This window comes from Melospiza georgiana, chromosome 16 (genome assembly GCF_028018845.1).
Source record: "Melospiza georgiana isolate bMelGeo1 chromosome 16, bMelGeo1.pri, whole genome shotgun sequence".
NCBI classification, from domain to species: domain Eukaryota; kingdom Metazoa; phylum Chordata; class Aves; order Passeriformes; family Passerellidae; genus Melospiza; species Melospiza georgiana.
In genome coordinates this window covers 874,340-898,348 of record NC_080445.1, presented here as the reverse complement: position 1 = coordinate 898,348, position 24,009 = coordinate 874,340, and the positions used below count along the sequence as shown (strand labels likewise).

At 57.5% G+C, this 24,009-nt stretch overlaps 1 protein-coding gene across 2 annotated transcripts in view; it reads left to right on the top strand.

The window, feature by feature from the left end:
- PRKCB (protein kinase C beta) overlaps positions 1-24,009 on the top strand; it is an 85,744-nt gene that overhangs the window by 30,221 nt on the left and 31,514 nt on the right. For both annotated transcript variants that reach the window (XM_058035724.1, XM_058035725.1), the window contains exons 3-5: positions 9,240-9,322; positions 16,133-16,244; positions 17,963-18,091. In XM_058035724.1, coding sequence (XP_057891707.1) covers positions 9,240-9,322; positions 16,133-16,244; positions 17,963-18,091 — 324 coding nt within the window. The remainder of the gene's footprint in view (positions 1-9,239; positions 9,323-16,132; positions 16,245-17,962; positions 18,092-24,009) is intronic.

The following is a 24,009-nucleotide window of genomic DNA, read 5'->3' as shown; positions in this document are numbered from 1 at the left end:
TCACCAGCCTGATGTCCCTGCACGTCCCGGCCTGTTTGGAGGCGCAGGCAGTGCCCCTGGGCTCTGCTTTTGGAAATAAGACAGTGCTCAGAATAGCCAGAATTAAGGGGGATGGAGGGGGGCTGCAAGGAAGAAGATGTGAGTGAAGTTCCCCTCTCTGTCTTGGAGATAAGCTCCGAAATCCAGCTTTAAGTGACTTGCATGATTAGCACTTTGGGGACTGGGTTTTTATCTGCCTGGAACAGGATTAATGCGCTGTGACAAACAGGACTGGCTTCAAAGCAGGCATGGCTGGGGCTGGGAGCTGAGGGAGCCAGGCTGGGGGTTATCTGTGCTGGGATGCCCTCTCCCAATGCCTGCCCTCTGCTCGGGGCACCGCTGATCCTGCCGGGATCCCTTCCCACCCTTCTCCCTGCTCCCAGGAGCCTGACCCGCCGTTTCAATTACAATATTAAATTACCAGGTCACCAGAGTCAAAGTAGGCTGCCAAGTTTTTAATGATCTTCTCTTTCTTCTCATGTGGAGTTTTTTTTTTTTTTTTTTTTCCGAGCCTCCTTTCCATCTCTGCACTTTTAATTGAGACCATCTGTAATTTAACACATCGCCACAGTTGTGTAACTGGTGCAGGGCTTTAGGAGGACTCGGTGCTCATCCTCAGGGACTGCAGCAGCTTTCCACTGGCTTCCAGTGCCTTCCTGAGAAACCCAGAACTAATTGCCAGGACCGTTTAATCTGCTCCCTGGGGGCTTTGATTAATCACTCGGTGCTTATTTTCCATCTCTGCCTGCTGCAGGAGCTGAGGGCGCAGTGGTGGGCTGGGGCCGGTCCCCATCAGGCTGGTGTGCGGGTGTGGGTGAGTGGAGCTGGCTGCAGGCACCAGGGATGGCACCAGGGATGGCACCAGGGACAGAGCCCAGCCCTTGGGGTCAGGTTTGGGCTCACAGGGTGTCCTTGCTGCCTGTCCCCGCTTGTCTGAGGCACCAGCCCAGTCTGTCCATCAGTTCTGCATCTCAGGGGCTTCTCCTCTGCCTGGCCTTGGCCAGCCCCTGCCTGCTCCTCCTGCCCCATCACCAGTGTCCCTGCTAGCCCTGGCCACGGTGGCCCCGGGTGTGGGGCTGTCCCCTCCAGCCCAGGTGTACCCTGCCAACCCCCTGGGCTCATAGCCCAGGCTTTAGGAACGAGTTAGGATGGACTGGTGGCATGGAAAGAACCAAATTCCAGCTCTAAAACCTCCCTGACGGTGCTGCTGCTGCAGTGTGAGCTGGCTGTGGTGGGGGACTGTTCCTGCAGGGCTCCTGTGGATGGGAGCTGGAGCTGCCCTGGGCAGGGACGCAGGAGCTGCAGGGGAACGGTGCCTGCTCCTGGCCTGGAGCTGCCCCCAGCCCTGCCCCTGTGTTTGGGGAGTGGGTGATGGTTTCTGCACGCCCTGGGGCCATTCCCACCCTGCACAGCCCCCTGAGGCTGCCCCAGGAGCTGCTGCTGCTGCTGCTCTCTGCATGGCTTCTGTTGAGGTGGGGCTGGGCCAGGCACCTGCACAGGACATGAGGAGGGATAGAGTGTAAGGAAATGGTGTAGAGGGGATTTTCACACTTGAGGAGTTGCAGTTGTACCAATTACTAAAGATTAGGAACAGGCTTGTTTTTAACAAGTTACAGCTGTGCTTAATAATGATGAGTGCTATAGAGGGGTGGGTTAGCTGGGTGGGGAGATGAGCTGGGGCTTGTTGGTTGTGCAGTGAAGAAGAAGGAGTCAGTGCTGTGGAGAGATGCCCATGAGAAATCACGGAGAAGGTATGGGACTTTTGCAATAAGATACTAACAGGCACAGGGCAGGGCAAGAGCTGTTCCCCTAGAGATGTTGGGATGCTCTGCCTGCTGCTCCCAAGCAGCTTTTTGGACCCAAACAATTTGGAGAGGAGGCAGGAGCTGCACTTGTGCCATGCCCTGGGTGGAGGAACCACATCCAAATGTGGCACAGGTTCCTGTGCCAGCAAGAGCCACGGAACCTGGGCCAGCTACACTCCTGGTGCTGCTACCCAGGGCATCCCCTGTGCCCCGCAGCCTGTCCCTGCAGAGGCTCTGGGTGCTGCAGGGTGAGGGTCTCTCTCTGTGCACGGTGAGGGTCTCTGCACAAGGAGGATCTCTCTCTGCACAGCAAGGTTCTCTGTGCAGAGTGAGGGTCTCTGTGTGCAGGGCAAGGATTTCTCTCTGTGCACAGTGAGGGTCTCTCAGCAGAGTGAGGGTGTTTCTGCACACAGGGTGTGTGGGGTGAGGATCTCTCTCTGTGCAGGGTGAGGATCTCTGTGCACAGTGAGGGTCTCTCTCTGCACAGAATGAGGATCTCTCTGTGCAGGATAAGCATCTCTCTCTGCACACAGTGAGGATCTCTCTCTGCACACACTGAGGATCTCTCTCTCACTCTCTGCACACAGTGAGGATCTCTCTCTCTCTCTGCACACACTGAGGATCTCTCTCTGCACACAGTGAGGATCTCTCTCTCTCTGCACACACTGAGGATCTCTCTCTGCACACAGTGAGGATCTCTCTCTCTCTCTGCACACAGTGAGGATCTCTCTCTCTCTCTGCACACACTGAGGATCTTTCTCTCTCTCTCTCTCTGCACACAGTGAGGATCTCTCTCTCTCTCTGCACACAGTGAGGATCTCTCTCTCTCTCTGCACACACTGAGGATCTTTCTCTCTCTCTCTCTCTGCACACAGTGAGGATCTCTCTCTCTCTCTGCACACACTGAGGATCTTTCTCTCTCTCTCTCTCTGCACACAGTGAGGATCTCTCTCTCTCTCTGCACACAGTGAGGATCTCTCTCTCTCTCTGCACACAGTGAGGATCTCTCTCTCTCTCTGCACACACTGAGGATCTCTCTCTCTCTCTGCACACACTGAGGATCTCTCTCTCTGCACACACTGAGGATCTCTCTCTCTCTGCACACACTGAGGATCTCTCTCTGCACACACTGAGGATCTCTCTCTCTCTCTCTCTCTCTCTCTCTCTCTCTCTCTGCACACACTGAGGATCTCTCCCATCCCAGCTCTGCTGCTGCCATGGTCCCGTCCCCACCCACTCCCCTTCCCTGCCGGCGATGATTGATGCTGCTCATCCCGCTGGCTCCAGCTCGTTCATTGTCATGCAGAGGATGTTGTCACTTCATTCTGGTATTTCATGGAAAACTGCAGGCGGCTCGGGCTGTTTTGTTCATGAAGCCCTTCTGAGAGCACGTGGCTGGGCCCGAAATACTCAGCCTTTCAGTGAAAAATGAGGGGTTGGTAAAGGGTTCCCTTTGGGAAGCAGGGGCACAGCAGCCTCCCTGCCCCTCCTGCCCAGTGCTGGGCTGGTGTGGAGCACTGGGGACGCTGGGTTCACAGCAGCTGTGCTGGCCAGGGCTTGCCCCAGGAGCTGCAGTGCCACTCGTGCCCAGCTCTGCTGCAGCCTGGCGTTGATGGTGACATCCCAGAGCCCCTGATGACATCCCAGGGTTCTGGTGACATCCCTGCCTTTGTCCCCCCACCAAGGAGCGCCCAGCCCGCGATCCCAGACCTGCCCCATGTCACCTCCCCATCCCTGGAGCTGTTCCCGGTGCTGCCCAGAAATCCTTGAGGATCACAGCTGGGATTTCACCGGAGCTGACAGTGGGAAAACAGCTCAAGTCTGAGGAGCTGACGGTGGCTGCGCTGTAAGAACCCCAGAAAGCTTTTAACCAAAGCTGGGGATTAAATCCAAAGAGCACAAATTTTAGCTCAGCTCCTCTCTCTGTGTGCTCTAAGTGATTAAAAGCTGTAAAGCGCTGTCAGAAATTCAGGACTTCCCCTCCTGGAGCCCTTCTCTCCCCTTATTTTATGATTACCATGCTTCGCTGGCTCTGTTTGATGTCGTGAGTGTGATTTTTTAGCATGCAAAGGAAAGGAAAGCCGTGGGCAGCTCTGCCTGGGGCACATTTTGGTGCCTCCCCGGGCCGGGTGGTGCCTCTGACCCCGGGGGTTTGCCCAGCGTGGGTAGAGAAGCACAAAGCTCCCTTAAAAAGTCCTTTTTTCTCTCGTTTTTTGGTGTTATTTTGTTTCCCTCAGTTGTGCTAATCTGAATTCCAAGCTGTTTCCCAAAGCTGTTGTTCCTTGGGAAGAGGAGTCGTTATCCAAATGAGAATATCCACAGGTTGGAAGGGAGCAGCCTCACACTGAGATGTGCTCGAAATAATCTCTGAGCTTCCCTGGTATTGGAGCCATCTGCCAAAGCTCAGCTCCAGCAGCTCCCCGGGGACGCTTGAACCCCTCCCTGGCTTTGATTTTTAGATGAATCTTGCTTGAACCTTCTCCTGTCTCTGTTAACTCTCCATCTGTCTCCCTCACTTGACGTGCTGCATCCGAGGCTGTTCCCGGTTCTTCCAGAGCTCTCCCTGGCCTGAGGAGAGGAACAGAGGCTTCCCTTGGTGGGGATGAGTGTTCTGGGAAGGGCTGGGCTCAGGAGCCACCGGAGGTGACGGCCCTGAATTATTCATTCAGCGAAGGACCGGGGGAAATTGATGATTCCCTTCTGCAGAACACTGGGACAAGGCGTTCGTGTGATGCAATCAGCACCAAATGGAGCTCGGGGAAGGCAGGGCTCACCCTGCAGGAGCTGCTGGGCAGGGCTGGGCCCTCCTGCAGGTGAGGGTGCTCCATGTGGGACGTGGGGCCAATGCCCCTCCTGTGCCAGCTGGAAGCCAGCAGGGCACCAGGATGTTTGCCACCCTGCTCCTACCCTGTGTGCCAGGGCGTTTGTCACCCTGCTCCTCCACGTGTGCCAGGGCTGCCATGGGGTTTGTGCCCTTCAGGATGGGCTCAGCAGCCTCGGGAGTTTGCCAGGGAAGCACTGCCCTGAGCCTTTCCCATTGCTGGGAATGCATTTGCCACCCTGCTCCTCCTCTGTGTGCCAGGGCTGCCGTGGGGTTTGTGCCCTTCACTGCCAGTGAAGCTCTGCCCTGAGCCTTTCCAGGCCTTTCCCATTGCTGGGATAGCTGGGCTGGGCTGGGCTGGCTCCCAGGGTAGCCTGGTGCTGGTATCAGCAGCCTGAAGCTCAGACAAAGGGCCCTTAGGGCTTTTCCTGGGCACAAACCCCAGCCTGGGAGGGCTTTTCTGTTCTGAGGGCAGATCTTTGGGCAAAGCGTCAGGTGAGGGATGGCAGGGAGTGCTCCTGAGCCTGCTCACAGGGTGGAAACGGGAGAGGAGGGAGCGTCCTGCAGGAACAGGGACCGTGTGCAGCCTGGGCTGGCAGGGCTGCAGTTTGTGCTGCTGCAGGAGTTGGCAGCAGGGTTCCAGGGCATGCAGCAGCCTCTGCTCAGAGCTGCACCCCTGCAGTCCTGCATCCCTGCACCCCAGGCACACCTGGGCAGCTGCAGCTGCTGCTGTTCCCTTGCCAGGGCCAGCCCTGCCCTGCTGGAGCTGCAGCCAGACGTGTGCTCTGCAGCCCTCAAACACCTGGAACACGTTCTGATGTGGTTCCTCTGATTGGCAGCTCTGGAATCAGCAGGGAATCAGCAGGGAAATGCTTGATGGTTTTTCTGGAGGGTTTGTGAGCAGTGCTTTGAGCCAAGACGCCTTTCTCTGTCTGTGTGTGTGTATATATATATATATATATATATTTGAGCAATACGGTGTTAGCATTTTCTAGCATTTTCTCTCTTTCCATCCTCCACAATAAGACGTTTCCTAGGGTTTGAGAATGCCCTGCTGCTGCTGCTGTGGTTTCCTAGCTCTCAAACCCAGCCTTCCAGGAGGTCTTTAGGATTCCCAGGACTGTGTCAGGATCCCAGGGAGTGCAGGTGTGTGATCTTGCCCTGGTGTTTTGGTGCAGATCTTTTCAGATCTGAGGCACTGTCCAGGGGCTGCTGTGGGAAATGTGCATCCCAGAAAATGTCCCACAGAACCTGCTGGGCTCGGGGTTTGTGTCCTTCCCTGCTCCCAGAACAGGGCTGTCTCCCCACACCCAATGGATCTGGCCCTGAAGGAGGGTTTAGGGCCAGGAAACCCTCCTGCACTATGCAGTGAGGAATGGGAAAGGTTAATCTTCCATTCTTGTTGTGTACAAATGGCTTGGGATGTTTGTAGCCAGCCAGCCAGTGGGATTTGATAACTTTATTACCCAAATAATAAGATTTACAAATTAACTGTCTAATTAGCGACCTGGGAGAGCTGCCGCTCGTGCTGGGGTTTCCAAGCTGACAAAGACATGGGCTGAGGCTGCTCAAGTGTGATGGCAGCAGGAGGGCAGGGCAGCGGGGAGGGTCTCTGCAGCCTCCTCACACCCCTGGGCAGGTCAAGGGAGCAGGGACAGGATTGCTGCCCTGAGATCCTGCTCCTGATTCGCCCTCATTTCCTTGTGTGTGGATGGAGCACTCACCTGAGCTCTCACCTGAGCATGGGCAGGGCTCCAGTGGAGGGTGCAGAGCCCCCAGTGCTGCTGGGGCACAGTGTGACCGTGCTCACAGGGGTTTTCAGGTGAGGGGAGACACGAGAATGTTGACTCCATGTTCAGAAGGCTTGATTTATTATTTTATGATATATAATATATTACATTAAAACTATACTAAAAATAATAGAAGGAAAAGTTTCATCTCAGATGGCTGGCAAAGCTAAGAATAGAATGGGAAGGAATAAAAAACAGAGGTCTGCAGCTCGGACAGAGAGAGAGAGAGCCAGCTCTGCTGTGACTGGTCACTAATCTCAAACATCTACATGACACCAATCCCAGATGCACCTGTTGCATTCCACAGCAGCAGATTATCAGTGTTTACACTTTGTTTCTGAGGCCTCTCGGCTTCTCAGAAGGAAAAATCCCAAGAAAAAGATTTTCATGAAAAGATGTCTTTGACAGCACAGAGCCCCCAGCGCTGCTGGTACATGGAGCTCTGCCTTGCCCCGTGCCTGCAGGGATGTTCTGCTCGCCCATCTTCCCATGGATTACCTTGCACAGGTTAGAATCACAGAATCCTGCCATGCTTTGGGTGGGAAGGGCCCTCAGAGCCCACCCAGTGCCACCCTGCCATGGCAGGGACACCTTCACTGTGCCAGGGGGCTCCAAGCCCTGCCCAGCCTGGCCTGGGACATGCCAAGGATGGCTTTGAGGTCCCTTCCCACCCAAAGCATTCCATGGCAGGTTCAGCCTGGTGTCCCTCTGGCTTCCCTGCAGAGCTGGAATGGTCCCAGTTGCCCTGTCCCAGAGCCCAGCCCTGGCAGCAGAGCCATGCCCGGGGTGCCACAGAGCTCTCTGGCTTTGCACACACACACTTAGGAGAAACCCCTGCTAATAGAGCTCTAATTCCTTCCTTCCTGCTTCCCAGATGCTTCTGTCTCCCTGTACAAATGACAGAAATGGTGAGCAATGCTTTCAAGAAAATGTTTGTTTGTTTGACTCAGAAAAGCAAGTGAGAGGTCCTGCGAGGAGAGAGCTCTTGGCAGCTGTTCTGCCTCTAAAACCTTCTGGGTTTGTTTTTGTTCACAATGGAAAATGTGAAAAGGGAAACGAATTTACAGCTGGATGTGGCAGGGCACAAAGAGAGGATTGTGAGGTTCATGGCTGATGTCACTTGCCTTTTCCTTGTTCCTTAGGAAAAGTCCCGTGGTGCTGCAACTGGAGCCTGCTCTGTTCCTGCACAGCTCAGTTTGGTTCCTGTGCTGTCTCCAAACCAGTCCCTGCTCCTCATCCTGCAGAGGCTCTTATTCAGTGTAACTGCAGCTCTGGGAAGGGATGTGGTAGATGGGAGAGCCCTGGGGCACAGCAGAGTGTGGTACCAGGGCTGGTTCCTTGGCTCCCTTTGGGCCTGGAGCTGTGTCATTGTGTGGGACAGGCATGGCAGGCATGGATGCTGCCCTCAGAAGGAACCAGGGCTGGTTCCTTGGCTCCCTTTGGGCCTGGAGCTGTGTCATTGTGTGGGACAGGCATGGCAGGGATGGATGCTGCCCTCAGAACAAACCAGGGCTGGTTCCTTGGCTCCCTTTGGGCCCTGGAGCTGTGTCATTGTGTGGGACAGACACGGCAGGGATGGATGCTGCCCTCAGAAGGAACCAGGGCTGGTTCCTTGGCTCCCTTTGGGCCCTGGAGCTGAGGTTTCACCTGTGGGACAGGCAAGGGACAAATGATTCTTTAGGGTCTGCACCTGCAGGAGATGCTGCTCCACTCCCGGGGCTGAGGGCACCCCAGGGTTGCTGTTTCACTGTTCATGGGGTGGTGTAGGTTGGAAAAGCCTCCAAGAATCATCCAGTCCAACCATTCCCCAGCACTCCCAAGGCCACCACTGCCCCACCTCTCCCCATGCCACATGCACATGGCTTTAAAGCCCTTCAGGGACTGGGATTCTGTAGTTGTGGGGACTCTCACAGGTGTCTATGAGAGCACTCAAACCGTGCAGTAACTCATGCTCAGCAGAGCAGAGGGAGCATGGGGAGGCAGAGATTTCCCTTTGGGGCTGAGCCTGCAGCCCTGCCCCAATGTCCTTCCCTGCCTGTAGTCACAAAACCCAGCACGACAGTAAATTTGAAGGTGCTTATTTGGCATTTGTGGGAAAAACCAGCCTTGAAATTCAGAGCTCTGGCTGCACAAACTGCAGAGACAGCGCTGGCAGCTTCAGGCAGGCACATGCTGAAGGGGTTTGGTGGCTGTGGGATGGGGTTCGGCTCTGGATTCCTCTCCTGGGAGCTGGGCAGGGGCAGTGGGATTGGTTTCCCTCTCCCGAAGGGCAGGGCTGGCATTGACGTGTGTGAGGGGAGGAGGACGTGCGTGTCTGCTGGTCTGGCAAACGGGGGCTGGGGAGATGCTGCAGAGAAGCAGAGCTGTGGGAGGAACATTGCCCACCTGTTCCCTTCGGTACAATCTTCCATTTTTGGCCACATGCACTTTTCAGCTCAGATCCACGTTCTCCCTCTTTTTATTCCCAGCAGTGCCCTCAGAGCGTGTGCCACGGGTGACAGTGAGCTCAGGGAACAGCATTGTCCCCAGCCCTCCTCTGACGTGCACCCGACACTTTGTTCTGCCGAGTTTCACCAAAAGGCCTGGGGATATTCCATAAGGGTTCAAAACCTGCCAGGGGTTTGCTTGAAAACCCTCCTGACACTGCTCAGAAATCCACACGGCTGGGGTTTCTTTTGTTCCCTCTGGGCTCTGACATGGCTGTGCTTTGTTTTGTCACTTCTTGGCCCTCGTGGTGCCAGTCCTGTGCCATGCCCTGACCCTGTCCCTGTGCTCTCTTTGCAGTTTGCTGCTTTGTGGTGCACAAGAGGTGCCATGAATTCGTCACCTTCTCCTGCCCCGGTGCTGACAAGGGCCCTGCCTCGGATGTAAGTACAGGTTCAGTGCTGGGCTGGGCTTGCTGGGCTGCACAGCACCTGCAGGAGATGCTGCTCCACTCCCTGGGCTGCACAGCGCCTGCAGGAGATGCTGCTCCACTCCCTGGGCTGGCAGCACCTGCAGGAGATGCTCCTGGGGCTGAGAGCACCCCAGGGTTGCTGTTTCACTGTTCATGGGGTGGTGTAGGTTGGAAAAGCCCCCAAGAATCATCCAGTCCAACCATTCCCCAGCACTCCCAAGGCCACCACTGCCCCACCTCCCCCCATGCCACATGCACATGGCTTTAAAGCCCTTCAGGGACTGGGATTCTGTAGCTGTGGGGACTCTGGGATACTTAAAGCACTCAAAGCACGCAGTAACTCGTGCTCAGCAGAGCAGAGGGAACACGGGAGGCAGAGATTTCCCTTTGGGGCTGAGCTGCAGCCCTGCCCCGATGTCCTTCTCTCCCTTGTGTCACAAACCCCCCTAGCCCTGCCAGCAGAGTCCCAGCCTTGTTTCCCCAGCATTTCTGTCCCCGTGGATCCCTGGCTTGGGGCAGCAGCGCTGGGAGCCCACTCTGCCAGCAGCACTCAGGTCTGTCTGGCAGGTTCTGGGCTTTTCCGTGGAAACTGGCTAATTTGGGGAACTGCTGGGAGAGAGGAGCTCGAATTGGGGAAACGACAGAGCACCACAGCTCTCACCCTTAAAAATAGAAGTGGTGGGAGCAGGCGGTGTAGCAGGCAGCAGGAGGTGGAGGCTAAACACGCCTGGTGGCCCAGAATGGGGCTGTGCCCTGCCAGGGACAGGGGAGAGGGCTGGGCATGAGGCTCTGGGGGCAGCAGCACTTGGGGGGGTTTGTTCTGGTGCCTGTGCCCCTTTCCTGAGCCCTGCTGTCTGTGCAGCGTCCCATGGGGCACCCACTGCCCTCCCTGCACCCGTGCCACCAGCCTAGGGTGGCACTGCTGTCACCCACACAGGGACAGGAGCCCCTGAGGGCTCCCTGTGCCAGGGACAAGCAGGGAGTGGTGCTGGGGATGTGGGCAGGAGCTGGTGCCTGCATGGAGCGAGGGGTGAGGCTGGGCTGGGGCACCAGAGCATCCCTGTGCTGGCACTGCCAGGGCCTGTCCCAGGAGTAGGGGTACCAGAGCACCCCTGCTCCCTGTGCATGGCACTGCCAGGGTGCAGGGATGCTCTGGTACCCCTGCTCCTGCCACAGGGATGCAGGCAGGGCGAGCTTCCTTCCTGCTGCTCTGCCAGTCTTGCTCTTCCAGCAGCATAATTATATCCCTCATATATCATATTTGTAATTATATAATCATATCATCCTGAAGGAGCTTTGAAGCAGGAGAGGACGAGCTGCTTCAGCACCCAGTAATGCCTTGGTGGCCTCAGCACTGAGCCAGGGCCAGGGGCTGTGCTGGGAACAATGAAAGGTGCAGTGAGTTTCCCAAGGGTGCAGTGAGTTTCCCAAAGGTGCAGTGAGTTTCCCCAAGGGTGCAGTGAGTTTCCCAGCAGTGCAGTGAGTTTCCCAGCGCTGCAGTGAGTTTCCCAGCGGGGCAGTGAGTTTCCCAAGGGTGCAGTGAGTTTCCCAGCGGGGCAGTGAGTTTCCCAGCGGTGCAGTGAGTTTCCCAGCGGTGCAGTGAGTTTCCCAAGGGTGCAGTGAGTTTCCCAGCGGGGCAGTGAGTTTCCCCAAGGGGCAGTGAGTTTCCCCAAGGGGCAGTGAGTTTCCCCAAGGGGCAGTGAGTTTCCCAGCGCTGCAGTGAGTTTCCCAGCGCTGCAGTGAGTTGAGTTTCCCAACGCTGGAGTTCCCTCTGCTCTGTGCCTGCTGATAACCACAGTGAGGATCCAGAGCCACCTGCACTGGGGGCTGACCTGGTGCCCTCAGGCTCTGCTGCTCACAGGGGTGGGTTTTGGTAAATCTTCATGAATATGAATATGACCCCCACAGAAAGGAGGTAATTTTATTGCAGGTGTCAAACCTTGCAGTGGCCCAGTGGTTCTGCTGAGCAGGGCAGGGATGCTGCAGCCTGGCTGGGGCTTTGCTGCCAGCCCAGAGCTGCTTTCCCCATGGCCTAGAGCTGGAGCCAAGGATAAAAATGTGTTGAAAGCAAAATATCTCCTAGCTTCACTCCTTGAACTCTGTGTCTGCATAGTGCTGGAGAATTGAGGAGAAAACCATTCTGTAGCTGTGCAGTGCTGGTGGTGAACCTGCAAGTTTCCAGTTTAGCAGCTGGGTAATTCTGATTACTGGGCTAGAGCTGTGCCCTGGGAGCTCAGGGGGTGCTGGAGCTTGGTGTGTGCACCGAGAACCTGTGGGGAGCGGAGCAGAGCCCTGGAGACAGGGAAATGTCACAGTCCCCATCTCTGCTCCTGTCTGATCTGGCTGAGTCTGAGCCTCCTTGGGCAGAGTGGGAGTGTGGCTGTGTGTTTAACCTTGGCAGGGAGCAGGAGCTTCCATCTGGGAGAGAGCACTAATTACACATGATAGTGTCTCCAAGCAGGGAAAAATGAAAGATTAATTGCTTCTTGCAGCAGGGAATGGAGCAGTGGCTGGGAGCAGCGGTGCTGCAGGCACGGGGCTGTGTTTGTGCTGCACAGCTCTGCAGCAGGGCAGGACCTGGGCTCCTCACTGGTGTCCCGTGTGCCTGGGGTCCCTCCTGGAGAAGGGAGAGCTGCTGAGCAGGGGCTGAGAGCCCACAGCCCCTCCTGTGTGTGACTGACCCACAGCGAGGGCTCCAGGACCCCGAGCCAGCCTGGGTAATGTATGCCAGTTGGCAAACCTAATTAGAGCTGGAGCTATTAGCAGAATGCGTAATTATTTAAATTGTAGAGAAAATAATCATTAAGATGACCTTCTTTGCGTGATCCCGCTAAAGGTCATCTAATCAGGACGTGTTAATAAACATCAGAGTTGCTCTGGGAAGGTAAGGGGCCGGTGTAGCTACATTTCAATTTTGTGTGTAAATTGTCCCTGTTTGTGGGAGAGGAGCTCAGGAAGGATTCCAGGAGGGATTTCTCCATGGAAAGGGCTCCCCCGTGCTGTGCCCCAGGCTTCCTCTTACCCTGGTGCTGTCCCTGAGGACAGGACCCCAATCCCTGCTCCCAGCTCCTTTCCTTCCTCTGGATCCCTGCTCCCAACTCCATCCCTGCTCCCAGCTCCTTTCCTTCCTCTGGATCCCTGCTCCCAGCTCCATCCCTGCTCCCAGCTCCTTTCCTTCCTTTGGATCCTGGCTCCTTTCCTTCCTCTGGATCCCGGCTCCCAGCTCCATCCCTGTTCCCAGCTCCCTTCCTTTTCTCACAGCTCCTTTCTTTCTGAGCTGCCCTGGCCAGCATTTTGGCAAACCCTCCCAGCCTTCCTGCGACTTGCTGCTTTCTGTTGTCCTGCTAATTAACTCCTCCAGGCCTCTGCTGTGCCATCTGCCCCTGGAGCAGGCACCTGCTGCTGCTGACAGCTCCCGTGGGATGAAGATGTCTCAGCCTCGCTCCCTCCCAGCCCCACGGAGCCTCTGCTCCCCCCGCCAGGCTGCCCTGGCTTCATCCCGGTGCCTGCCCAGCCCTTCCCTCCTTGGCTGGGGCAGGGCAGGGGTCTGAGCCCAGCTCACAGGGGTGGTGGGCTCTGTGCCCTCCCCTGCCCAGCCTCCTGCCATCCGTGCTTGCCCTGCCAGGGAAACCAGGGAACCATTTCTGCCTGCTGGGAGCTGTTCCCTGCACGCCCAGGGGAACTTCCACACGGGAAATGTGGGGATCAGACACGAGGGTTTGGGTTTGTGTCCCTGCCAGGGTTTGCTGAGAGCAGGCAGTAAGCTGTGGCCGTGTTGTATTTGCTGTTATGCTGTTTAAATGACTATGAAATTCACTTTTAAATGGTCTCTTCCCATGAACTGCACTAATTCTCCTTCAGCAGGGATAATTTAAAGCTTTCTTTGCAATGAGACAGGGAGAGCAGCAGCCCCTACTCCTGAAGGCAAGGCTCTGTGTTCTGTCAAACGCAAGTGCAGAGGTTTCAAACACCCCTGGCTGTCCATGTGGGTGCAGCAGAGCTCCAGGGCTCTAGGGACCGGTGGCACTGGCACCTTCCACTGTCCCAGCCCCATCCAGCCTGGCCTTGGGCACTGCCAGGGACCCAGGGGCAGCCCCAGCTGTGCCAGGGCCTGCCCACCCTGCCAGGGAGGGATTTTATTCTTATTTGGACAAGGAAACAGGAGAAACTTCAGATGCAGTGAGTCAGGGCGGGGATGTTGCAGGGGGTGCTGGATCTGCAGCACTGATGGGAAGGGAAGGGAAGGGCCTCAGCATGCACTGGCTCTGCTCATGGCATTTTCCAGCTCTGCTCCACAGAAATCTGTTCCTGCCCCGCTCCTCAGGCTGGCTCAGCGCTGCTGGGGGAGGAGTGGAGCCTTTTCCTTTCCTTTTCTTGGCAAACTTCTTTTTAACCATTCTTGTTTTAAGTCTCAGCATCTGCATACGCAGTGTTCTCGTCAGTCCTGTCTCCGTGGTACAAAAATAGTCTCTGTGCAGCCACTGCAGCCCAGCTCAGCAATGATCCCCACCACTGCCTCTTTCTGGCGCTTTCTCAGGCGCTGCCCAAGGTGCCCCTCTCAGCCAGAGAGAGCCCTGCAGCTCCTCCTCTGCAGCCTGGCTGCTCCATCGCAGCTTTGGCTGTGCCCCTGTGCTCGGGAGCAGGAGGGGAAGCCCTGCTTGGGGCAGGGATGCTGCTCTGGGGAGCCCAGCCCCATTCTGGGGGAGTCAGCCCTGCTTTGGGGAGCCCATCCTGCTCTGACTCTTTCTTTCTCCAGCTCTGGCTTCTCGAACCCTGGGTGCCAGTGGGAATTCAACATCCTTCTCGTGGAGTGGGAATTGCCTCCTTCTGCACAGAGCTGGTGTTTTTTATGAATGACTGATGCTCTGGCTTGCCTGAGCAGGAGTCTCTGTTCCTGGAAGGGAGTGCAGCAGCTCGGGGGTGATCCCGTGGGTGGCACGGGCTGGCACATGTCCCCCGTGTCCCCCACGTCACCTGCCCAGAGCAGGGGTGCTGTGCTGTGCCCGGGGGCTCTGCAGGATGCAGGGCTGGGCAGCCAGAGCTCCTCTCTCCCAGGATATTGCAAGGGAATCGGGATCACGGCGTGGGTTGGGATGGAACTTTCCAGACCATCCATCTCAAGTCCTGGCTGCCTGCCCTGAGTTTCATGGGGAAACTGCCCCCACCTCCTGTTCCAGCCTAAAATCCAGGCTTAAACTCTCTGCTCTCCTGTAAATGTCTGAGGAATGAGAAGGCTCTCAGACCTGCAGAGTCACTGGCAGCGCTGGCTGCTTGGGGTGTCCGGAGCACAGGTCTGTGACCTGACACAGCACAGGCTGACTGTGACCCCTTGTCCCCTCAGCCTTCCCAGCCTCAGCCCTGCTGTGTCTGCAGCACTTTCCTCAGGTAAAACGTGAGATATTTCCAGTTGCAGTGCCCTGGCTGGAGCCTGTGCCCAATCCCTGGCACGGCACAGGCCAAGTTAAAGGAAGCTCTGTTGGTTTTCCCCTCCTGGGTGCCATTGGGGGTTCCTGTGGTGCTGAGCACCAGAGCAGAATGCTGGTGATTAATGCAGCTGGAGGCTCCAATGCAACAGTGCTGGGAAATTAATTTCAGGGGGATGGAATGTATTGGCGGTGATGTTATAGCTCGCTTCTGATTCCACTCTTTATTTATTTACTCTGCTCACAGTGTCCTGAAAAGGTGTCTCTGCTAATGCCTGGGCAGCTTTCCAGGCCATTAAAAAGCTGCTCAGCTCGAATGACAGAGCTGGGACTGAGCCTCATCCCTAACCCTTAAACCATCAACGTGAGCTGAAACCAAGCTGCTCCTGCTGGAGCCTTCCCTGCCTGTGCTGCTGCTGGGTGTGAGCCCAGCACTGCCCTGCCCAGCCCCTGCTCCAGGCTCTCCTGAGCTCCAGGACTGTGTCCCGTGTCCTCCCTTGCATGGAACATGCCAGGGAATGCCAACCCGTGCTCTGTCCCCGTGCTGGGCTCTGGCTCCCTGTGCAGAAGCTGTTCCTTATGGAAGTTCTCTCTGGCACAGGTGCCCAGAGCAGCTGTGGCAGTGCCCAGGCCAGGTTGGAGGAGCTTGGGGCACCCTGGGACAGTGAAGGTGTCCCTGCCATGGCAGGGGTGGCACTGGATGGGATTTAAGTTCCCTCCCAACCCATTGTGGTTCCTTTATTTGGGTTTGTTTGGCTCTAACTCCTGCTGACCCTTGCTGGAGCCCAGGAGTTTGCCCAGTGCCTGCACAAGGGATAAACTGGGCTCTGCTGGCTCTGCACCCTCTGCTGCTGGGCAAAAATCTGCCCTTGCTTGTAAAAAAGCTCAAAATATTAAAGTGTCCCCTGAGCAGCTTGGATGCCAGGGAGGCATTCAATGCCTGTGAGGAGAGGGCTGGCACCAGAGCACAGGAGATGTTCCCCGGGCAGGTTTAATTTAGATGGAGTCACAGGTGGCTTTTCCTGCTCTGTGTGGAAGCTGGGCACTGTCCAGCCCTTCTGTTGGTCTGTACCCACCACCTTCACCTGGTGCTTTCCATGCAAAGAGGGAGTTATTGGAAAACAGTGAGTCCCCAGCCAAGGCAGTGCACTGCTTTTCCATTGTTATGGCAACACGGATGAAGAGGAGCGAGGCTGGATGCTGGTGCCTGCTGGAAGGGTCCCCACCAGTCGGTGGCAGTTGACTGAAGTGCATCAGCAGCACCTCCAGGGCCAGCTGGCACTGGGAACGGGCACAGCAGGGCTGCCCTGCCAACCCTGGATGCCAGTTCATAATCCTTGTCCTCTGTTTTCCTCCAGGACCCCCGGAGCAAACACAAATTCAAAATCCACACGTACTCCAGCCCCACCTTCTGTGACCACTGCGGGTCCCTGCTCTACGGGCTCATTCACCAGGGCATGAAATGTGACAGTAAGTGATGATGGCAGGGGGCTCAGGAGCCCCAGATCCAGGGCTGCAGCCCACACCCCGTGCCCTGTGCTAGCAGTGTGGAGCTGCGGGGCTCTGAGTGCCCGAGGGGCACCAGCGGGCACCTCCTCACCCGCTGTGGGCAGTGCCTGGGGCTGCTGCAGGGAGAGGGGAGGGCAGGGCGCTGCCTTGGGGGGAGGCTCCCCCATCCCTCTGCAGCAGCATCCCCCCACATCCCTCTGTGCAGCACCCCCACAATCCCCACTTCAGCAGCATCCCCCAGACTCCTCTCCAGAAGCACCCCCGGAGCAGCATCCCCTGCATCCCCCGCAACACCCTGTGATCCCCTGCGTCCCCCCACAGCATCCTGCCCTGCCCTGCATCCCCCCACAACACCCTGTGATCCCCTGCATCCCCCCACAACACCCTGTGATCCCCTCCGTCCCCCCGCAGCATCCTGCCCTCCCCTGCATCCCCCCACAGCATCCTGCCCTGCATCCCCCGCAACACCCTGTGATCCCCTGCGTCCCCCCACAGCATCCTGCCCTGCCCTGCATCCCCTGCATCCCCCCACAGCATCCTGCCCTGCCCTGCATCCCCCACAGCATCCTGCCCTGCCCTGCATCCCCTGCATCCCCCACAGCATCCTGCCCTGCATCCCCCCGCAACACCCTGTGATCCCCTGCATCCCCCACAGCATCCTACGGTCCCCTGCATCCCCCCACAGCATCCTGCACTCCCCTGCATCCCCCCGCAACATCCTGTGATCCCCTGCATCCCTCCACAGCATCCTGCACTCCCCTGCATCCCCCCATAGCATCCTACGGTCCCCTGCATCCCCCCACAGCATCCTGCCCTGCTCTGCATCCCCCCACAGCACCCTGCGCTCCCCAGCCTCCCCTGCCTCCCCGCAGCCTCCTGCGCTCCCCTGCGCTCCCCAGCCTCCCCTGCATCCCCCCGCAGCCTCCTGCGCTCCCCTGCGCTCCCCAGCCTCCCCTGCATCCCCCCGCAGCCGCCGCTCTCGGCGCTGGCTCCGAGTGACACCCTGTGGCCGGGCCGGGCGCTGCCGCTCTCCCGGCGCTGCGGCGGGGGAATCGATGCGCGGGGAGCGGAGCACGGGGGCTGGCGGCGGAGGGAAGGGATGGATCGGTGATTTTCCGAGTTAATCCTGTGTGTTCCTATTTAAGGGGACTGGGACAGGCAGCGTGTGCGAGCTGGGCTGCTCCCTGCTCGGGGATGGGGAAGCTCGGCTGTCTGGGAACAGCTTATTCCTTAGAACCTTGGGAACCCTGCCAAGGGGAAGCGAGCTGCTGCAAAATGTAAATACTGATATGTGGGTCTCTATAGATAGATAGAGAGCTCTCCGTGCCTCTGCCTGTGTGTGCAGACACTCGGGTAGGCTTTAATGCCCCTTTTGGCTCCTGCTGGATCCAGCTGAGCACCCCGGGGGTGATGGGGGAGAATTTTAACGAGCCAGCAGACCTGAAGCAGCCGAGTGAGGGCACAAAGCCCTCTGGGGTCTGTCGGGCAGGGCCCAGAGCTGCTGGCAGGGGTTCCTGTGGGTTATTCCTGAGCCCAGGCTCTGCAGAGCCTCCAGCTGCCCCTGCAGATCCATTTGCCCGGCGTTCACCCCTCACATCGGCCCAGGTTGGGAGGGGGGCAGGCTGTCCCCGTGCCCCGCTCACGTGCTGAGTGTGCCCTGTGTCCCCTGTGCCCCCCAGCCTGCATGATGAACGTGCACAAGCGCTGCGTGATGAACGTGCCCAGCCTGTGCGGGACCGACCACACGGAGCGCCGGGGCCGCATCTACATCCGCGCCGACATCGACAAGGACGTGCTCACCGTCGTAGGTATGCGCTGCCAGGGCTGCCAGGGCTGCCAGAGGCATTGGGGGTAGGACAGTCGGGGTGGACGGAGACGAGAGATCTCTGCAGCCAGGTCGTGGGATTTGGGGTTTATGGCAAAGGGCCTGGGTGCAGGGCCCTGCTGGGATTTGGGGTTTATGGCAAAGGGCCTGGGTGCAGGGCCCTGCTGGGAGCTGCCACAGCTCAGAGCAGGCCCGAGAGAAGAGAGGGGGAGAGAGGATGAGAGGGTGAGGGTGTAAGAGAACAAAAGCATAAGAGAGTAAAAGGGGTAAGAGAGCAAGGTTCCCGTTCCAATACAATAAATCTTCTTCTGTGCTGAATATTCTCATTCTCACTAACCAATCTAGTACAAGATACAAATCCTACAGCATTTACATACAGCCTGTAAGAATCATTACATTACCATACTGTGTTACATATTAAACCCTAAAACCTCCTCTTTGGGCCCCTTCTGCCAAGCTGTAGGGTCTGCTCTGACCCTTGGAGCTGTCTGCAAGCAGAAGGTGTTGAGATCACCTTCAACTGGCCACACCATTGTTTTCCAGTTGTTCAGTAACTGAGGGATCTCAAAGCTTGCTTTCATTTCAATCTCGCTTATAGTTTCCATATTCTCAAAATCTTTTGCCAGGCAATCATGTTGATAAGGCTTTCCTGTTCCATCTTCCCCAGCAGGCTGGGCAGGGGCTCCTGCCCACACGGGGCCAGGCAGCCCAGAGCAGGCTGAGCTGTCTGGGTCGTTCCCAGCTGAGCCAAAGCCAGGGGTGTGAAGTGCCCCGGGTGGGTGGGACCCTGACCTGGCAGCCCCGGGTCCTCCTCCATGGCTGGCTCTCCCTCAGCCTGGCTGCCACAGCCTGGCACCGTCGGGGGAGCTGTGACATCCTGGGTTGGGTCTGCGGGATGGGGGTGGCTCCGTGGTGCTCCTCGCTGCTCTGGTGGGCGCTTGTGTCCCCCGAGAGCCGGCAGGGCTGTTCTCAGGAAAAACAGCAAGTTGTTGAAAATGTTAATGAGAAACTGGGAAAAGTTGTGGAGGACTTCATAATTTATTTTTTGATGGATTTGTCCTTAAAGGAGAGAGCCTCAGTGAAGCAGGCAGAGCTATGTTTGCACAGGTCCTGCTTCCCAGGCACCCTCCTGAAGGTTGGACATGGTGATCTTGGAGATCTCGGTGATCTTGGAGGTCTTTTCCAGCCCTATTGATCCTGAGGTTCCCTCCAGCCTCCATCAGATGCCCGTGGGTGCAGATCCCACCCTGCTGCTGGCACCACGGGCTCCCTGTGCTGTATTGCCACCACCCCAGGGGCAGGGAGGAGCTCCCAGCCCCGTTCTGTGCAGCTGGATTCCATCTCTTCAGCTGGCTTTGAAAGGCTGGTTTATTTCTGGCCCGCTCTGGAGGTGTTGGTGCAAACGTGTCAGCTGTTGGCTTTTCCAGAAAGGAAGGGAAGCGTGCTGAGCTCTCCAGAGCCGAGTGGGAGTGCTTTGGGAGAGGAGAAATGGGCACTGGGGAGCCCAGGTGGCCCCAGAGCACAGCGGGCACCCAGCCCTGGGGAGATGGAGCCACCCAGGGCTGTGCTGGCACTGCTGGGGAACCAGCTGGAGCCCTGGGCTCTCACAACAGCGACAGTGAGGGGCTGGAGTGTGGCCAGGGAAGGGAACGGGGCTGGGCAGGGGCTGCAGAATCCCTGAGGGAGCCGGGCAGGGGCTGCAGAATCCCTGAGGGAGCCGGGCAGGGGCTCAGCCTGGAGCAAAGGGGGATCAGGGCGAACTTCTGGCTCTGCACAGCTCCTGATGGGAGGGCACAGCCGGGAGCAGGGGCAGGAGCACAGGGAACGGCCTCGGGCTGGGCCAGGGCAGCTCAGGGTGGGATTTTGGGAGAATTTCCTCCTGGAGGGAGTTAAAAGCCTCGTGGATGTGGCACTTGGGGACATGGGACAGTGCTGGAGCAGGGGCTGGACTGGATGGAATCTCCCGAGCTGAGCAATCCCTGCAGGGCACGCTGGGGAGTGCTGTGGGAGTGGGCAGAGCCAGGCTGCTCTGAGCAGATTGCAGGTGGGAAATGCCCTTTGCAGGCTCCCTGCAGGAATCCCAGCGAGGGCGAGTTCTGTGGGGGATGAGGGGGATGCAGGGGGATGGAGCAGGATCAGGGGGATGCAGCGGGGCTGAGTGGGATGCAGGGGGGTTGAAGGGGGGATGGATGCAGGGGGATGAGGAGGATGGAGAGGGATGCAGAGGAATGGAAGGGGATGCAGGGGGCTGGAGAGGGACGAAGGGGGGATTGGATGCAGGGAGATGGATGCAGGGGGCTGGAGAAGGATGGAGAGGGATGCAGAGGAATGGAAGGGGATGCAGGGGGCTGGAGCAGCCCCTGAGCCCCGCGGGCTGTGAGGCAGCACCGTGAGCCCGCCCTGCTCCTGCCGCTCGGGAAAGCGCGGCTATTGCTGCTGCTGCTGCTGGGGCCGCGTTCCCCTCTCCCCCGGGAATTTGGGATCCGTGGAGCCGGAGCAGCCGCGGGAAGGAGCCCGGTGCCTGCAGGCGGCAGCACGGGCACGGCCAATTCTGCTGTGGAGCTGACAAACCTGCAGGGTGTGCCCAGTGCTCCTCCGCTCTGCGCTTCCCTCCTCTCCTATTCTGGGTTCCCCTTCTCTTTGTAAAGCTGCTCTTTCTCTCCTGGTGGAAAACTCAGATTTTCACAGAATCATCGAGTGCTGGAATGGTTTGGATGGGAAGGGACCTTTAAAATTCATCTCCAAAGCTCGTGGGCAAGGAGATCTTTGACTAACCAGGCTGCTCCCTGTGTGTGTGGGGGGCAAAGGATGCCCTGTTTGTGTGTGTGTCTGTGGGGCAGAGGATGCCCTGTGTGTCTGTGTGTCTGTCTTGTCTGTAAGGCAGAGGGTGCCCTGTTCTCCTCCCCGTCCCTCAGAGATGTCCCTGTGCCCATATTACCAATGTTCCCAGGAGTTCGTGCCCAGTGGAGCCCCCCTGGCGGCCCTGAACTTCCTCTTTACCCACCCGATGAGGGAAAACAGTGACCAAAACTGAAACCAATTATGCTGATTAGATAAACAAGCTGGAAGTGCATTAATTAATAATCACCGGCCCGGGCAGATGCAGCTGTAATGAGTGCTGTGCCTTTCCCATTGTAGGAGCACGCACAAATACATCCTTACCAGAGCATTAATTAGCTGTTTTAACTCACAGGGTGTTAATGAGAGTGCTGGGTGCTCCTGCCCTGCCTGTTGGTGCTGCAACTCAGCCCAAGCTCCATCCCCTCCAAATTCCCAGCAAGAGCTGTGGGATCGAGGGCAGGAGAGGTGATGGGCTGGGATGAGGGTCTGCAGCTCTGAGCCTGCAGGGATCCAGGCTTTGGGAGGGTTTTAGCAGATCCATCCATCCTGGAATGGTTTTTTAAAGACCATCTGGCTCCAAGCCCTTGCCATGGGCAGGAGTGGGTTTGGTGTGGGGCAGCACCGGGTTTGTTGTGGGCAGAATTGGGTTTGCTGTGGGGCAGCACCGGGTTCGTTGTGGGCTCTCTTTTCATTTCCCATCAGAGGGAACGCCACGTGGCAGAGCCAGGAAACCTCTCACTGGGGTTTGTTTGTGCAGTGCATCAATCTTGCCTGTCCTTGAGGGCCTGGGGGCTGGGGAAGGGCCCTGCCCTGGTGCCAGAGCCTCAGGGAGCTCCTGGGCTGCCCCCCGTGCCCCCCGTGCTCTGGGTGTGTGTCAGACTGATCTGCTCCCACCTTCCAGGGACTCGTGGGTGTCTCTCCCCAGGCTCTGCAGTTACAGCTGCCAGAGCCATTCAGGGATTTTGTCTGATCTGTAATTGAGAGGCTGCTGCAAGCTTGGCAGAGGGAATTCAGGTATCGTTCACCCCGGCACCGAGGTGACGGTGGCACTGCAGCAGTGTCCCCATGCTGTGTGCAGAGCAGGCCTTGCCCCCCTGAGCCCCCCACCCCAGACACGCCCAGGCCTCACCAGCATCTCCCCCTGGCCACGCTGAGCCCCCAGTGCCATCTCCTTGGCCACACTGGGAGCCCAGAGTGATTTAGGGCTGGCTTTAAAGGCAATCATAACATCCTTGCTCATCTCTGTTAATAATGATGTTACTGCTTCTTAATGATGCACGGAACTGTCGGGATGTGAGAGGTACAAAACTGTTTTACATCAGATTTAGCTGTCAGATGGATGCCGTGAGTGCTGGCGAGGAGCACTGCTCCCCTGCCGTGAGGGATCGCTGCTGTGCCACTCCACGTTTGCGTTTTTCCTTCTCTCCATTGTTGCTTTCTGCTTGAAAACTCAGGGAGTTTCTTAAGGTCAAGCAGGAGCATTTCGGGTTTTTAAATGAATAGATAAAATTATTCCCATTAATGAAATTCTGAGGCCTGCACGCTGAGATAATAACATGAGGTAATCAAATCTCATGCTTCAGGGCATAAACTGATTAACTGCAGGGCCAGGACGGCTTCTCCTGCTCCTTAAAGGGGAGAAGGACAAACAGCAGAGGGCTGTTCGTGGGTCTCCAGAGGCTGTGCTGGCTCTGGGACAGCGGCACACGGAGCAGAGTGGCATTGGCTCGGTGTGGCATCATCCAGTGAGGCATTGGCTCGGTGTGACATCATTCAGTGAGGCATTGGCTCGGTGTGACATCATTCAGTGTCCCCTCCCAGTGAGGCATTGGCTCGGTGTGACATCGTTCAGTGAGGCATTGGCTCAGTGTGACATCATTCAGTGAGGCATTGGCTTGGTGTGACATCATCCAGTGAGGCATTGGTTCAGTGTGACATCATCCAGTGAGGCATTGGCTCGGTGTGACATCATTCAGTGTCCCCTCCCAGTGAGGCATTGGCTCGGTGTGACATCATTCAGTGTCCCCTCCCAGTGAGGCATTGGCTCGGTGTGACATCATTCAGTGTCCCCTCCCAGTGAGGCATTGGCTCAGTGTGACATCGTTCAGTGAGGCATTGGCTTGGTGTGACATCATCCAGTGAGGCATTGGTTCAGTGTGACATCATCCAGTGAGGCATTGGCTCGGTGTGACATCATTCAGTGAGGCATTGGCTCAGTGTGACATCATTCAGTGAGGCATTGGCTCAGTATGACATCATCCAGTGAGGCATTGGCTCAGTGTGACATCATCCAGTGAGGCATTGGCTCGGTGTGACATCATCCAGTGAGGCATTGGCTCAGTGTGACATCGTTCTGTGTCCCCTCCCCGTGAGGGGACCCCAGGCTCTGCCAGCCCTGGTCTCCCTCTGCTGCTCCCACGAGGGTCCTGGGGTGTTTCTGCTGCCCCTGGGCAGGAGGAGGGTGAGAACCACCCCAGTGCCCGCCCTGGCGCTGCCACCTGTGCCTGGCACTGCCCAGGGGCTGTCCCTGGGGCTCCCAGTGCTGCGGGGGCACTGAGAACACGTTTCCGTGCTGGATTTACAGCCAGGGAGGGGACAGGAGGCAGGAGGAGCTCGGGATGGGGTGTGTGGGCAGCCCAGGCTCAGCAGACCCTGGGAGCATCGTTCCCCATGCCCTGGCAGCACCAAGGGAGCCCCAGAGGGTGGCACTGGGTGGGCTTTAGGGTCCTTTCTGATCCAAACAGCCCCAGGAGTCGGTGATTCTGTGCCAGCATCCCCAGCTGGTGCCACCCTCCGGGCAGGAGGGGCTGGAGCTGCTGCAGGGCCCCTCAGTGTGGATGGATGGGGGGGCAGCCACGCTTCCCACAGCTCTGCTGCCTCCCAGGCTGCTCCCGGGGCTGTCACCTTTGATAAACGAGCTCGTTTATGAACGCAGAGCTGAATTTTGGCCGCCAGTTCGATTCCATGGAGCTGGAGATTGGGCAGTGCTCCGGGAGGACAGCAATAGATGGCAGATTGGGGGGCATTAATTTGCTTTTCAAAGCTCTCTGGTCCCCAGCC